Consider the following 16,537-nt stretch of genomic DNA (forward strand, 5'->3'; position numbering starts at 1 on the left):
AATTGTGTTAGGAATGAAAAGTCAGGCAGAGGATTTTTAGTGCAATTCTGCTGTTATTATTATTCAGTGGCTAGTAAAATTACAGAGAAGATTATTCTGACAGTCTCTGAAAAATACTTAAAAAACAGCGCAGTCATTGGTAATGGCCAGCACCAATTCAGGAGCAGAAGGTCCTGTTTAGCAAACTCAATTTCCTTTATGACAAAGTTACTCACCTAGTTGACCAAGGAAACCCAGTGGGTTTTGTGAATTACACCAAAGCTTCCAATACTGCCTCTCATAATATAATTCCGGAGGAAATGTTCAGAATACAGCTAGCTACAGTGAACTGTTAGCTGATGGGTGGGTTATAATAAATTGAGTTGCATTTAAATAGGCCTAGCGGTCACTAGTGGAGTTCCCTGGGTCTCAATTTTAGGAGCAGTTCTCAGTGTTTCTTTAAAATGATCTGGGCACAGGAATCAAATGAATACTAAGTAAGTTTGCAGAAGTCACTGAGTTAGGAGGAGCTCTTGAATCATTTTAGAGCAGACATGTCTTGCAGGTTGACAAATTAGAGGGCTGGGCAGTCACCAACCACGTGAATCTTAACAAGAGCGAGCGCCAGATTCTGCACACAGGATGAAGTAACTCTCGTTCTGTGTACAGACTGCGAGATGAGAGGCTGGAGTGCATTCCTATGAAAGGGATCCAGGATTTCTGATTGGTGGCAAGTTGGATCTGAGTCAGCAGTGTGCCCTGGCAGCCAAAAGGTCCAACTGTGCCCAGGGGTACATCAGGACCAGCACTGCCAGCCAGAGAGGGGAGGGGTTTTCCTGCCAAGCTCTCTGCTGTGTGGTTTCACCTTGAGCAACATGTGCAGCAATGTATGCCACCGTGTAAGGATATAAAGCTATGAGAGATCATCCAAAGGAGAGCTACAGAGATGGGGAAGGGTGTATAGGATATATGACAGCAGCTGGGGCCCTTCGGTGTGCCCTGCGCAGATAGAGGAGCTGATGGAGGCCTGATGGCGGCTGCAGCTCCTCAGAGGGAGCGGAGGGGCAGCGCTGAGCTCTGCTCTGTGTGACAGCGACAGGGCCCGAGGGAACGGCATGGAGCTGTGCCAGGGGAGGGGCAGCTGGGGGGCAGGGAAAGGGGCTGCACCACAGGGCGGTGGGCATGGAACGGGATGCACTTGAATAAGTACTGAAGTATTTGCTCCATCCCAAGATGAAGTGGCGTGATTCAGAGTTCTGATGAAGGATAAAACTTCAAAGAGGACTGGAAACATTTATATCTCTTTTAAGCTCAATTTATTAAATTAGTGAATTCCTAAAGTAGTACAATTTTGAAGAAATTCTGAATTTCATGTATCTTTTGAAAACAGTTGCTGTTTGGCTTTTTAGTAACAGTTTTTCTGGATGTGTTATTTTACTCTTAAATAACAAAGTGATTGGCTCCCCATTTCATTTGTCTCATTTGACATGGGAATAAGATAGGAGAAAATGTGATACGTAGAAACTGTTGTTCATCTGGGTTCATTTCTTGTCATCAGTCCTACTTAGGGTCTATCAAATTAGAAGAAAGCATAATCAGGTTATCTTGCTGTGTATGAGGCAAGTTTCTTCCTGACTGTCATACATAATTAGTCTGTTCCAAAGCATTTCATTTGATTTCTTTCTTATGACTGTCATTTCTACTTTGTTGGTAATTTTGTATAATAAGAAACATTGTTATATGGGTTATTTGACCAAACTACTGTTGGAAATCTCTCCAGCAGTGCATCAGAGTAAACAGTGGAATGTAAGTATGAAAATAATTCCATTTTTTAGTCTGAAATTACAAGATGGGAATTCTATTTTATTTTGTATTTTTTGGAGAATAAAAAATAAAATATTGCTATCACTGATGGCCATAATAAGGAAACAAAAACAAACAAATAAAAAAAACCAGCAAACTTTTAAAACATACAATGTTTTAAAGATTTTGAATATGGTCTTGGAAACCATCATCTCTCCAACTCTTACTGTTACTTCTGCCTTTAATATTTGTATTTGGTATAGGGAGTAAAGGGAATAATGGTTGCAAATTCAGTTGCTTCAAAAGCTCCCTGTCTTTATTGCAGGACAGACTTACTCATTTCTTGACAGTGTGTCGCTCAGTTCAAGAACGTATCTTCATCTCAGATAACTTCTTTTACTCAGGGACTAAAAAACTTGCAGATGATTCCTACTGAAAATGTGGGATAGTCCTTCAAGAATACACTGTTTGACATTACAGTACAGCAGACCAGTGTGTTAACATGTAAAATGCTGGATTTTTCATATTTTGTCCCAAGGTCCGTTAAAAGAAAAGAAAGCCAAGAGAACCTTTTGAAAGAGAATAAAAGGAGGAAATGGCTCCCCCTTTTTCATAGAATCATAGAATTACTCAGGTTGGAAAAGACCTAAAAGATCATCAAGTCCAACCACGCTCAAACCATAGCACCTTAAATCTAACTTTTATGACAGAACTGAGATACTATTCGAACCATATAGGATTATCTAGTTTTTTCAAAGCATTCTTTAGTCTGTATACTATTTATACTGAAATCCCCAAATCCTATTTCTGGCTTTGGTAAAACTGAGCATTACATCAAAAGCTGACTTTTAAACTAACATTTTTCACCAGAAGTTGTTCAAAACTAAAGCTATAGTATAGCTGAGTAGCTCATTGGCAGTGATAACATTTGAGTGAAATGAAGATATATGGAGATCGCTGGGCATATCTATGTTTTTATTATTCTTCTGAAGATTTGAGGATTTAAGAGAAAGAATGGAGAAGTGACATCTGCCCTTTTGGTGCAGTGTGTTCCACTTGTTTCATCTTGCAGTATCACTATTAAGACTTGAGGACAGGAGGGAGGCAACAATACAACTGTATCCCTTTTTGGATTCAAATTATTTGCAAACTTATTTGCAAAATCAGGCTCGGAATGAAGTTCAACTGTCTTTTTGTCACAGTCTTTGAGATTGCTTTGCAATAAGCTTCTGTTTATCCCTGTTTCTTTTAAATGTTGTTATTACTGAGGTCTGGCCTCATTTTAGAATGTAGTAACATTTTTGTCTTTTTGTACCTTGATAACTGACTAATAAATGTTAGGAGCAAAATGTAGGTAGCCATGGTACAGAGAAGTGGAAGAAAAGTTCATTGATCTTATAAAGGCAGCCTAAGTTGGTTTTGTATTGGTCTGCTCTCATTGTCAGTTGCATCTGGGGAAAGAAGATAGTTCCTGTAAATTTAAAGTTAGTATCTCTACACATAAATGTCTTTAGAGGACTAGACATTTTTTTATGAAAAACATTGCCATCTAGGATTAAAAATTGTATGAAACATCTCTAACATCATGCAAAATAATGTAAATCAGATGGAGCTGGATAATTTGGAAATGACTAGATCTTCTGCTTTTCAAAGAACTGAGAAAACAAACTACATACTCTTAAATAGGATTTACAGAAACAACCATCCCAAGAAAGCTGTTCACTAAAATGAAGACAAGACTTCTTCAGTTCACTGACAGTGAACTATCTTTCAGGAGTCATTCATTTATTCTTATTGAGAATGTCTAAATGTCATAGAAGAATCTGAATACGTTGTTTTACTTTATAAATATTCCTTCAGATGTTGCCTTCTTGCACTGATATTTCCAGTAGAGGGAGCTTTACTATTACATTTGTTTTACAAAAGTAATAGTAGTACTTTACAAATAGTAATACTTTACAAAAGTATTACAATTACTTTTGTGGCACTGAATTTACTTGGCTATTAATAGAATCATAGAATGATTTGGGTTCAAAGGGACATTTAAAGTCATCCAGTTCCACCTCCCCTGCAATAGGCAGGGACACCTCCCACCAGACCAGGTTGCTCAAAGCCTCATCCAGCCTGGCCTTGAATGCTTCTGGGGTGGGGGCATCCACAGCCTCTCTGGGCAACCTGTTCCAGTGTCTCACCTCCCTTGCAGTAAATAATTTCTTCCTGATTTCTAGTCTAAGTCTACCGTCTTCCATTTCCTCTCATCCTGTCACTACATGCCCTTATAAAAAGTCCCTCTCCAGCTTTCCTGTAGGCCTCTTCGGGTACTGGAAGGCTGCTGTAAGGTCCACCAGAGCCTTCTGTTCTCCAGGCTATAGAGCCCCAGCTCTCTCAGTCTGTCCTTGTAGAGGAGGTGCTTCAGCCATTTAATCATCTTCATGTCCCTTCTCCAACAATCCCAGGTTCTTTTTCAGTTGGGGGCCCCAGAACTGAACACAGTACTCCAGGTGGAGTCTCATAAGAGCAGAGTAGTGGGCAGAATCGCCTCCCCTGACCTGCTGGCTGCACATTTCTTGATGTAACCCAGGACACAGTTGGCCTTCTGGGCAGCAAGTGTACATCGCTGGCTCATGTTGAGTCTTTCATCCAGCACCCCCAGATTCTTCTCCTTATAGCTACTCTCAAGCCATTCTTCACCCAACCTATATATGTGCTTGGGATTACCCTGGCCCAGGTGCAGGACCTTGCACTTGGCCTTGTTGATCTTCATGACATTGGTATGGGCCCACCTCTCAAACCTGTCCAAGTCCCTATGGATGGTGTTCTTTCCCTCTAGCATGTCAACTGCACCACTCAGCTTGGTGTAGTCTGCAAACTTGCTGAGGGTGTGCTCAATTCCACTGTGTGTGTCGCATACAAAGGTGTGAAATAGCACCAGTCCCAGCACTGATCAGTTAGGAACGCCACTTGTCGCTGGTCTTCACTTGTGACATTGAGCCATTGACCGCAACTTTCTGTGTATGACCATCCAGCCAATTCCTTATCCAACAAGTGGACCATCCATTTTTCTCCAATTAGGCAACAGGATGTCATGCATGACAGAGTCAAATGCTTTGTACAAGTCCTTGGTTTTCCTTTTATTACTGATACATCTGTAGAATTTCTTCTAGTTCCCCCTTATGTCCCTGGCTGGATTTAACTCATTCTGGCTTTTAGCTTTCCTAACCTGACCTCTGGCTACCCAGATAACTTCTTTGTAGACCTCCCAGGTAACTTGTTTTTGCTTCTGCTCCCCATACATTCTTTTTGCACCAAAGTAAGTCCAGAAGCTCCTTGGTGATCCACAGAGGCCTCCTGGCATTCTTGCCTGCTTTCCTCTTTCTCAGGATGCACTACTTCTGGACTTGGAGGAGATGGTCCTTGAAAACTGGCTGGTTTTATTGGGCCCCTTTTCCCTCCAGGGCTTTATTCCATGTCACCCTGCCATGCAGTTGCCTGAAGAGCTGAAAGTCTGTTCTTCTGAAGTCCAGAGTAACAAGCTTCCTGCACACCCTGTTTGACCCCATAAGGATCGTAAGGAACTCTGCCATTTTGTGGTCACTGCAGCCCAGGCTGCCCTTGAACTTCTCATTGTTCATTAGCCTCTCCTTGTCAAGGAGAACGAGGTTGCTGGTTCTGCTATGCTGGACCTTGTCCTCACCAACAAAGAGAGGCTAATGAACAATGAGAAACCTGTTCTGTTACTGTTCTGGGATCTTCCACACCAGTTAGTTGTAGTTTAAAGGGGACTATTGAATCTGGAGTCGTACAGTATACGCAGAGGTAACCAGAAATTAAAATGAGGCTTGAAAATGCTTGTGTATGTAAACATTGTGGTTTTGAGTTAACTGTGATACATAAAAGCCCGATAACATTTTGTGTTAGCTAATATTTTGTGTACATGAAATCTGTAGTTTATTTTACATGTATATGAGAAGTATTATATAATGAACCATTCAGAATTCTTTTCTGTGTATATTTTTGCTTGTTGTTGTTTTTTTTCTTTTCATTATTATTTTTTTAATTAATTGGTAAGTTCATTTTTATTAATATTTATATTGACAAAATGGTGCTTTGTGATGCTAATGTCTTCTGCCTTCCATTTGGCTAATAAAAATGGGTTACTATGTAGATGCTGTCATATTTGCTGTTAATGTTGCCCATATGTTTTCAGAAACAGGTGTGTATACTTTTGGACTTGGACAGTATGGGCAGCTGGGACATGGCACTTTACTTTATAAAACTTCTGTACCAAAGTCTGTGGAACACTTGGGGAGACATAAAATACATAATGTTACATGTGGGGAGAGTCACACTGCTGTAGTAGCAGGTATGTAAGTGAACAAATTCTGAAGTGCACTCTTAGTTTCTCTATTCTGTGCAAGTATTTTTGAAGTATATATTTTAAAATGTATATTTGAAGTATATATTATAAAACAAGAGTAGAAAGAGTAGAAGAAGGCATATGCGTAGTTATTAGTTGTGGAGGTTAACTAGGATAGTGACAAAGTCAGATTCAGTTTAAGGAATTGCATCATGGTTCTGTGTATGATAAATCCTGGGGAACTGTATCCTCATAATCATGTCTTGTTAACAAGCAGTTTTATTTAGAAGCCTTTGTTTTGCCGCACAGTTTCAATGTTACTGTTTCTTTTTTTTTTCCCCCTCCAAAACCGTCTAGACTAACTCTAATCTTAGACAGTCCTTTGTCTGAAAGCATACATATTTTTAGAGTATATTCATCTGTTGAGAATCTAAAAATAATTGTTCAGTTTTTGCTTTTGGGTGAGAAACATTCCTTACTTGCTTGTCCTGTTACTTTGTAATGTTTTTATGTTTTCGTCCTGTTTTTGTGTTGAACCTCTGTTATTAACGGCATCCTTTTTTTTTCCCACATACAGAAAATGGCCTCATGTTTACTTTTGGAGATGGGCGACATGGAAAGTTAGGCCTTGGAGAAGAGAATTTTGCAAATCAGTTTGATCCTGCTCTGTGTTCTAATTTCTTGAGCTTCACAGTCCTTTTGGTAAAACTTTTTACATGCTTCACAGACATCAATATGTTTGGATTCTTATAGAATATTATTAAAGAGAGATTAAATCTCATTATAAAATGTTTTTTTTCCTATAAATTTTAATCAGTATTTAGCCTGGAGAAGTGAAGACTTGGAGGTAATCTTGTCAATGCCTATAAATACCTGAAAGGAAGGTGCAAAGAAAATGAGCCAGATCATTAGTTGGTGCCCAGTTGCATAACAAGGGGTAATGGACATAAGGAAGCTCCATCTCACCATCAGGAAACACTTCTGTGCTGTGTGGTTGACAGAGCACTGGCACAGGCTGCCCAGAGATGTTGTGGAGTCTCTTTCTTGGAGACTTTCAAAAGCCATCGGGATGTGGTCCTGGGCAACAATTTGCTTTGGATGTCACTGTAGTTATCTGTGGCTCACATTTGACTTGCAGCAAAATTATTTGCTACAATTGTTTGAAAATCAGTGGAAATAGCTTTGCTTTCTTCTGCTTCAGTAGTTTTGTAGCCTTATCATATGTTTCTCTGAATGCAAACAAATTTCATTTAACTAAGGCGAAGTAAACATCAATCGTTAGTCATTAGTAATAGTAAATATTTACTTTTACTTAAAGGCAATAGAAACTAGATTTGAAGTAACATCTCTTTTGATTCTGTTTTCTTGTAGTCTACATCACTGGTGTGGATGGCAAGAAAATGAGATCCTTGTGTTGATACTTGCAAATGAAATAATCTGAACTTTGTTTTGTGCTCTAGGTTGCTTGTGGTGGTTGTCACATGCTGGTTTTTGCTTCACCAAGACCAAAAGGATCTGAAGGAATAGTCTTAGAAGATATACATGAGAGCCATTTGATTTCTACTGTCTCTAAAATGAGCGGAGATTCACTATTAACAAACACATTACAATTAACATCAGCACGAACACGACGTCGAGAGAGGGTAAATTCAGAGCTGCTGAGAATTGCCATACTTTTTCCAGGAAGCAAAATACTCTAAATTTTCAAAGGGGAATATTTTGTGATCATCCTAACATAATCTTAAGATTCTGTTTCATCTTCAAGTAGTAGTTTCTTCTGCTTTATTTTCAGATACACATTACACGGGATTTCCTTGAGCAGCATAGTGAGACGGGTCATCTCACCTTCTTGTCTGAAAACTAACTCCACTACTCCTATATTTTGTAAAGATGCAGTGATACTTTAGATTAAGTACCTCAATGGTATTTAGGAAACAAGTACTTTTATCTAAAATAAAAATCATAATTCTTTTTCTTCTTTGTATTTTAAGGCTGCTTAAAACTATTCTGCAAAACCCATTTGAAATATCTCATTATATACCTCTCCAGTTTTTAGGACTACAAATAATCAAAATGTTCAAGAAATCCAGGGTATACTTGTTTATACAAAGTTAGGGTGTTGTATCATCAACCAAATGAAAACACCTCTGTCAAGTACATGAGGCTACCTATGTTTAGTTTTTCTATTCTTATCCTCAGAATTTTCTCAATATGTCTCAATATGTTTTTTAATCTTCTAAAGGAACGGTCACCAGAACAGTTTATTCAGATGGCACGAACTCTGCCTCCACAGAGAGAACGCTCCTTAAAATCTTCACTGCACGTGACTAGCAACACTGTCCCAGTATGTATTTCTACAGTAAATGTTCCTAAACCTGAGCCTGTGAAGGAGAGACATCCTGAAAAAGGTGACTTGTCCCCACATTTTGTATTCATTTCCTGAGAACTATGTAGTTTGGATTTGTTTAAGCATAAATTAATGCTCAGTTTGAACACAAAAGAAGGATCTGGTTCAGCCTTAACTCATGGGGATGTATCAGAATGAGAACACAGAAGTTAAGAAGTGCATAAGGGAAATGGCCTAAACATGGTTCATGTTTGGAAAGCATGCTTAAAGATTTAGAGATTTAATTGAAAGAAAAACAATGGCTAAATTGTACTTGTTTCCACAGTCCTGTAGAAATACGGCTGCATAAATTACTGTGAAATCAATAACCACTTTCTCTGTTTTCATTAAGGAAAGGAATTACAGAGAAAAAGTGATTAGGAAACTAAATCTTAAAAATTCAGGAATGCCTAATGGAGACCTCCAGTAAGAAAAAATTATCAGATAACAGAATGCTGACACTAGATTGTTGAGCTGTATTAATTTTAACGCTGATAAAAATGAAGTGGAAGTGTTTTTCTGTGTTTTAGACTGGGAGAAATAGGAATCTCCAAACTTCAGCCTGATATCAGTAAAATAAGGATAATATAATCTCTCTTTTACAAGAGTGGGGTATGCTGCTTGGAATGTATCATTTCCTTAGATGCTAATTGTTTACATTTACCATAAAGAAAAGAAACATATAAAAGATGAACCTGGTGAAAGCTCTGCAGAAGATTCGGGTGCTGAAAATAATGCCAGCAACCTTGGAGATACAACTGACATCCTAAATATGGTAAGATATTCTACTAAGTAAACTACGACTCGTTTGTTCTTGTACACGGGGAGAACAAAGCAGCTAGGTCATGTTTCAGCTTCTAGTATAGAATGTTTACCTAGCCCTAAACTTCATATGTGACATCAACTGTGTTGGCATAATGTATGAATGAATAAATGAATGTGTTTCTTGACACTGGTGGAGATGCAGAGAAACTTTTCAAAATGTTATCCTGCATCTTTTCCATTGAAATAATGTGAAGTTTTAAGTTACTATGTGGAAACAATAGCATATATAATTTATTTAATTAGCAATTTAATAGGTATTGTGTGGCTTGAAAAATATTTCTGGGTTCTCCAATGAAAAAGTATTTTCAGAATGTTGAAATGATGTCATTATGCAGCCTGTCATAGTTTGTTTTATTCATTCTTTAATAGAGATTTCATTCTTTGCAGACACATGCAATGAGATTGAACTCCAGTGACCAGTCCTTAAAATTATCACCGATTCAAAAACAAAAGGTACTGTAACTAATTATATATATATACCTTATACCGATGCTTAAAACATCTGTAATTCTTGTATGACCCATGAACTTTATTGTTTTGCTTTGAGTTTTAACAAACACTAGGCAAATTTTATAGGCCCCCTCTTGCTGATGTTTGAATTTTCCATGAGGTAAAATTCTAAGAAGCTAATTGTGGTGAGGGAGGATTTGTGCAGGCACATAGAACTTGCACTGCCAGCATTGTTTGAGGTGACAAGAGTATAAAACACTGCCAGTCTAAGGGACAGGAAACTATCATAAGTACGTTAGAAGTACTGGTACTAACTTAGATGTTTGCAGTTTTGTTGATAGCAAAATATTTTTACATTTGGGGCACAGTATAAGCAAAGATCTTATTTACAGAGAATCACCATAGAGTATATTTAAAGGAGCGGAAGTACTGATCTTAGTTATAAAATTGGAATACTTTTGAATTACTATCCTGTTTCACTTCTAGAATGATACCAGTCTTGTAGCATTTTGGTGTATTTCATTACCATTTCATTCTATATTAAAAACAAGCAAACGAACAAACAAAAATCATTTTGAAGGATTTCTAAGTAGATGCAAATTTTAAAGCAGAAAATCAACAGATTTTCAAAATTTTTAGTAAAAGCGTAACAGTGAGTGCATCACAAGATTTCCCAAGTGGAGGAAGGTATAATAGAACTTCAGTTTTTTCCTCTGTTCACACTGCCTCCTTCACACATTGCATGTGCTCTAACTGTGGTCATGGCTACAGAGTTCTTGCATTCACTTTGAGTGCTTGCACAGTGAAAAAAGAGCAGTAGATTTGCCATCAAAAGCATGTTACATTCTTCTTATACGTGTACTTCTAAATTCATTTCATTTATAATATTCCACCCTATATGCTATCTTTTAGTCACGTCACATAAACTGTTTCTTTTCTTGTTGAGTTGTTTCTGTAGTATTTTCTTTGTCTGTCGCTTGTTCTTAATGCTTTCCTTCTTTCTTTTTAATTTTCTGCTTCTCATGTGGAATAGAAGAACAATAAAAATCTGAAACTGAAAAGAGATGGTAAAGGTGGGCTGCAAACTGTTGGTTTTGATTTCATGCAGAAAGGATCGGAATTAGATTCTGGTTCCTTACAAAAGCAGTCTTCGCTTTCAGAGTCAACGGGACAAAATGCAGATTTAGAAAACAGTAGTGCCTTTCTAGGGAAGCCTGTGGCCAAAAGAAATACAAGGAAAAGTAAATCTCAGCACACACAAAGTGTTAGTACTTCAAAAAGCAGCGTTCAACACATTAGCAAGGACAAATGCAAATTAGGTAAAAGGGAAAAAGAATATTCAGAAAATCCTGAAATTATCAGAGGGGGAATAACCGATGGTTTTCCCAATGAGGAAACAAATTATTCTGATAAAGAGTTAAAAGCTGTTAGGTCTAAGCAGTCCCTTAAAATTGATGTTCTTCCATCTGCATCCAATAATCAGCCCCAGAATGGTTCATTACTTGTAGAAGAATGCAGTCTTGTTAAAAAGCAAGGAAGTCAAGAAGCAGTAGAAAGTGGAAACAAAATAGTGAGTGCTGTTGAAAAACCTAGTATATGTGAAAGAGGGAAACAAAGTACTGAAAAGCAGAGGGAGTTTAAAAAAAAGGACCTGTTATTTAAACAAATAGCTGAAACTACATCATCGTCTTCAAGTGAAGAAAATAGTAATGATCTTGCAAAATGTGTTCTTCAAAGTAGGGAAAATAAAGGGTACTGCTATGAAGACAGAGAGATCCAGAAGTCAATAAAAGCAGAAAATGTGAAAGGTCTGGAATTACAAAAGGAAGGCAGTGAGATTGATGGGATGCAAGCTAGAAATGATGAGAAAGAGTATGTAGAAACCATTGATATAAAAAGCCTGAATGAGGAAGAGACATACTCTGAAGCTAAATTTGATGAGGATAGACAGTTAGAAACAAAACATGATGAGGAATCTAATGAAGAGCAGGAGAGTGAAGACAGTGAAAAAGACGAAAGTGAAAAAGAAAATGAATGTCGACTGACTGAAACAGTTGACAATGACGAACTAGGGGGGGAAGATGAAGAGGTTGAGGATGAAAAAGATACAGACAATGTCATTTCAGCAGAAAGTGATGAAGGCGAGGAGGGAAAAGATGATGAAGACAATGAAATAGATGAATCACCAATTGAAAGAGACAGTGAAAATGCAGAAGATGTTGAAGTGAGTCGTGAAAAACATGTCACAGCTCAAGGAGATGAAGGAGGCAGATTGATAGAGGAAGCAGAAGTACAGAGTGAGGGAGAAAAGGAGGATACTGATGAAGAGGAGGAGTATGTAAAAGAGAAACAAACTGAAAAGGAAGAGAAGGAACAAAATAAAAGTGAAAGAAGAGACGAGAGTGAGGAAGAAGGTGAAAATATAGAGGAGGAGAAACAAAAAGAGGTTAAGGCAGAACAGGAAGGAGAAGATGAAAAGGAAAGTGAAGAAGAAGAAAGGGAGACTGACGGAGATGGTGAGGAGGAGGAATTAGAAGAAGCCTTCTCAGGTAGGGAAGAAGAAAAGATATCCAAAGAAGAATGGGAGGGGGAAGATGGAAATAAGAGGGCTAAGGAGGCGAAGGAGGATGGAGTAGAAGAGGAAGGAGACGAGGGGGAGGGTGAAGTAGAAGAACATAGAGAAGAAGAGGAGGCAGAGGAAGGAGCAGAGATGGAAACAGAAGAAGGGAAGGGTGAAGAAGAAGAAAACAAGGAAGAGGAGGAGGGAGGAAATGAAGAAGAGGGAGAAGAAGATGAAAACAATGAAGAGAAGGAGGAAGGAAATGAAGAAGAGGGAGAAGAAGATGAAAACAATGAAGAGGAGGAGGAAGGAAATGAAGAAGAGGGAGAAGAAGATGAAAACAAGGAAGAGGAGGAGGAAGGAAATGAAGAAGATGAAAACAAGGAAGAAGAGGAAGGAAATGAAGAAGAGGGAGAAGAAGATGAAAACAATGAAGAGGAGGAGGGAGGAAATGAAGAAGAGGAAGGAGAAGATGAAAACAAGGAAGAGGAGGAGGGAGGAAATGAAGAAGAGGAAGGAGAAGAAGATGAAGAAGAGGAGGGAGAAGAGATGGAAGAAGATGAGGGAAAAGGAGAGGAAGAGGAGGAAGTAGAACTAGAAGAAGAGAATGAAGAAGGAGTAGAAGAGGAAGAAGAAATTGAGGAAGAGGGAGAGGGAGCTGAGGAAGAAGAGGGAGAGGGAGCTGAGGAGGAAGAGGGAGAGGATAAGCAAGAAGAGGAAAAGGAAGAGGGAGAAGAAGAAAAAAGAGAACAGGAAGAAGGACGAGAAGAAGAGGAAGAAGTAGAGGAAGCAGAAGAAGGAGGAAATGAAGAGGATGAGGGTCAGGAGGGAGAAGAGGAGGATGGAGAGGGAGAAGAAGGAGAGGAAGAAGAAGAAAAAACAAAAGATGCAAGAAGAAATGTTAATAATAAGCTTCCACAAAAGAAAAGCAAAGCCAGAAAACCAGGGAGGACAGAAAGTTCTGCTGTACTAAACAGCTCCAAACAAAAAATGAAGTCAAAACAGCATGTGGCAAATGGTTTGCATAATTCAGAACAATTTTGGAACAATGTACTGCCTCATTATTTAACACTAAAATAGTATAGACTAGTGGAGATTCATCTTGAGTCTACTCAGGAAAATCTAAAACTATGGCAAATTGATTTTTAAATGTAGCCAAAAAATTGTTATATTTTAAGTGCCTATTTATTGAAAAATGAAGAAGATACGTGGATTTGAGAAGCTTTTATTGGATAAATCATATACTTTGTTGATAAAATCATTTAAACAATCATCTTTATCATGTTTGACACAGATTTAAAAGAACTACTTAGGAATCAGGATGTGTTTGCCTGAAACTAGAACTTCATGCTGATAACATGAATTATACATTGTAACAGTGTAATTTTTGCATCTGAATCAGATTTCTGCAGGTAATACATGAATTTTAGTTGCAGCTTACTTGTTAATGTGCCTTATGAATGTCAGTAAATCATTAAGGATACATATATTAACATTTTGTTATCACTCAATTTTCATTCCCCCTACTTATTTTCTGTTCATATATAGGTAGAATGTTTGTTCAAATACTCAGCATAAATTAAAGGACAAGTTGCCAAGTACAGATGGGTCAGTAGATGAGACAAAAATGGAAACGTAAACCTGGGCAGAAGGTGGCTAGGGCTTTTCCAAAGGCCTTAAAGGTTGACTTCATATTTTGGTGTCAGCACACAATTGCATGCATAAAAGCCTCAGAATTTGGTCAAGACTGCATTGTAGTGAGAATACATTACCTTTAGTGATAATTCTTGCTTGCTACTTTTTATGATTTGGCATAATTAGGAATTTGAAAATATATACCTGTAAAAACATTATTTACTTGTGTATACTGTGCAATACAGAAAAGACTCAATAGAGAACTCTAAGGTTCCCAAGGAGGGGGTTATATTTTGTTGCAGAGTGAATGATATATGTGTTTTTAGGGTCAGAACTGAAGCTTCTCCTTACTGGAGGAGATTTGTGGTTTTGCTTCCTGAAAACCACATCAGGGATCTCCAGAAAGAAAGTGCTATAACAAACCAGGAAAGTAGATGCAATAATAGCAAAAGCAGCACAGAAGTCTAAATTATTTTTTAAAAAGAGAAAGTATACTAATACTTATAAACAAACAAGTCTTGAAAGATGTTTTTGGTCTTTGTAATGCTGCATTCTTGTTTAATATTAGAATCTGTACCAGCGAAAGAATGGGTATGAACTCTTTGTCATTCAGCATTACTAGTTAAGTACTATACTAATGGGTGGTCCAAGGAAATTTTGTAAACGTCTCTCAGTATTGACATTCACTGGAAGAATTGCTATTTAAACCTTACTTAAAATGGATAATGAAGAAGGAAACCAAAAAGGAGTAAATGCCACTCAATAAAAATGTTAACAGAATCAATACTTATGTTGAGATTGCGAAACACTTTTAATGTTGTAAGATATTAACATTAAACTGTCTTTGGCACAATGTTTCCAGAATTTATTTTCTAAGAAGGCTGTGGTAGATTTAATGCTTTGTTAGTGCATTCTTGTTTGGTTCAATCCTTCCTACCTCAACCACCCTTTCCATATCCCATGTTTGAAGGTAAGATCAATTTCAGTTGCGTGCTTTATGTAATAACTATAATAAAAATAGTCCAGTGACTTTATTTTGTCCCTGTGAAATTAATTTAAACCTTTATAACTTTTTGGAATTCACTGTCTTGACGTGGGTATGGATGGGTAAGTCTTTAGAAAAAAGGTAAGTATAATGAAATTCTGATAGAGGGGAATATTTTAACAGTTAAATGCACTCCCCAAGAAGACAGCTCACTCTTGCAATGGCGTCTTTAGCTCTTCTGTAGATGTACTGCCTTGTCGCTATAGTACTGCAAAATTGTTTACTTCTAAAACTAAACGGAGTTAAACTGTGCTATTTTATCTTTCTTAAGAAAGATTAGGATGTTACTGTGACTAAACTTGGAGCAATAGCAGAAAGTATTTTTGTAGGTCTAAAATCGTGTTTCTTGGAATATGATGATCTACTTGTGATTCTGAAATTCAGCCTTGGAAGAAAGCTGTGCTATAAGAGTATTCTGTTGTTATGAACAGTATTTCCAAGAGAGAGAAAGAGAAAAAAAAAAAAATGTGGGCACTGATTTCAGATCCACATAGGAATGAATAGACCTTTATGGTTTGGGTGTAGCTTTTTATCTCAAATTTTAGGCAAACAGGGACCATTTGTCATTTCTTGCTTAACAAACACTGATAGTATAGGGCTTCCCAAGGTTTCCCAAGAGCCTTAAAAAAGCCAAGTGTGGACATCTCCTTTTCTTTATTCTGTCTGGAAAAATATTTGTTGAAATTAAAATTGATTTTGTATTGCTTTGTGGATCATTCCTGTGGTAAGGGAAAAGCAGAGCATTTCTGCAGTTCTTCTAAGGGTTTTCCACAGAACTGTTACATAAATTGTTCACTATGCCAATGTTTCTGGGCTTTGGGGGAATTTGGAACTTCATCAGCGTTAACTGGAGTGGAATTTTGTTTAGTTTGACTCATACTGATTTATAAAGCTTGGTAGCTGAGGTTTTATGGAAATTCAGTATGTCCTTGGTTTTTATTATGGGATAGAAAAAGATTTACGTGCACTACTTAAGTAACATGGCAGGAGCACTCCCAAACTGGTTTTTAGTAGAGAAAAAAATATATCCAGAAATAGAGAAAACAATAGACACAACTGCCCAGACCAAAGGTTTGTCTTGCACCAATCACCTGCTTCTGTCAGTTGCAATCTGTGAACACCTGGCAAAAAAGAAAACAAGAATAGAGCAAATGTGGCGATACTTCTCCTGTGTAATACTCCTTTCCTATGTGATAATTCTCCTTCCTTGAAGGAGAATTTCTCTTATTGCTATGGCAATAGGAGAAGCCTAAGGGGAAAATCAAGGAATATACTTAAAAGGAATTAAGGAGTTATCCATTTAAGAGGTGCCCTTATACCAGTGCACACAGCTTGGGAAACAAACAGAAGGAGCTGGAAGATACTGTGCTACTAGAAAATCATGATACAGTTGCTGTCACCAAAGCCTGGAGGAATGATTCTCACAATGAAAGTGTAACTATCAATGGCTGCAAGCTGTTCAGAAGGGACAGACAAGAAGAAGGAGGAGGGGAGAGG

General features: G+C 37.7%; 1 protein-coding gene across 1 annotated transcript in view; it reads left to right on the forward strand.

The window, feature by feature from the left end:
- RPGR (retinitis pigmentosa GTPase regulator) overlaps nt 1-13,542 on the forward strand; it is a 38,669-nt gene extending 25,127 nt beyond the window's left edge. Inside the window, exons 8-14 of the mRNA XM_072354219.1 lie at nt 5,990-6,145; nt 6,717-6,841; nt 7,600-7,782; nt 8,382-8,547; nt 9,197-9,300; nt 9,738-9,803; nt 10,834-13,542. Coding sequence (XP_072210320.1) covers nt 5,990-6,145; nt 6,717-6,841; nt 7,600-7,782; nt 8,382-8,547; nt 9,197-9,300; nt 9,738-9,803; nt 10,834-13,440 — 3,407 coding nt within the window. The 3' untranslated portion in view covers nt 13,441-13,542. The remainder of the gene's footprint in view (nt 1-5,989; nt 6,146-6,716; nt 6,842-7,599; nt 7,783-8,381; nt 8,548-9,196; nt 9,301-9,737; nt 9,804-10,833) is intronic.
- Nucleotides 13,543-16,537: the final 2,995 nt, after the last annotated feature.

This window comes from Excalfactoria chinensis, chromosome 1 (assembly GCF_039878825.1).
Source record: "Excalfactoria chinensis isolate bCotChi1 chromosome 1, bCotChi1.hap2, whole genome shotgun sequence".
Lineage (NCBI taxonomy): Eukaryota > Metazoa > Chordata > Aves > Galliformes > Phasianidae > Excalfactoria > Excalfactoria chinensis.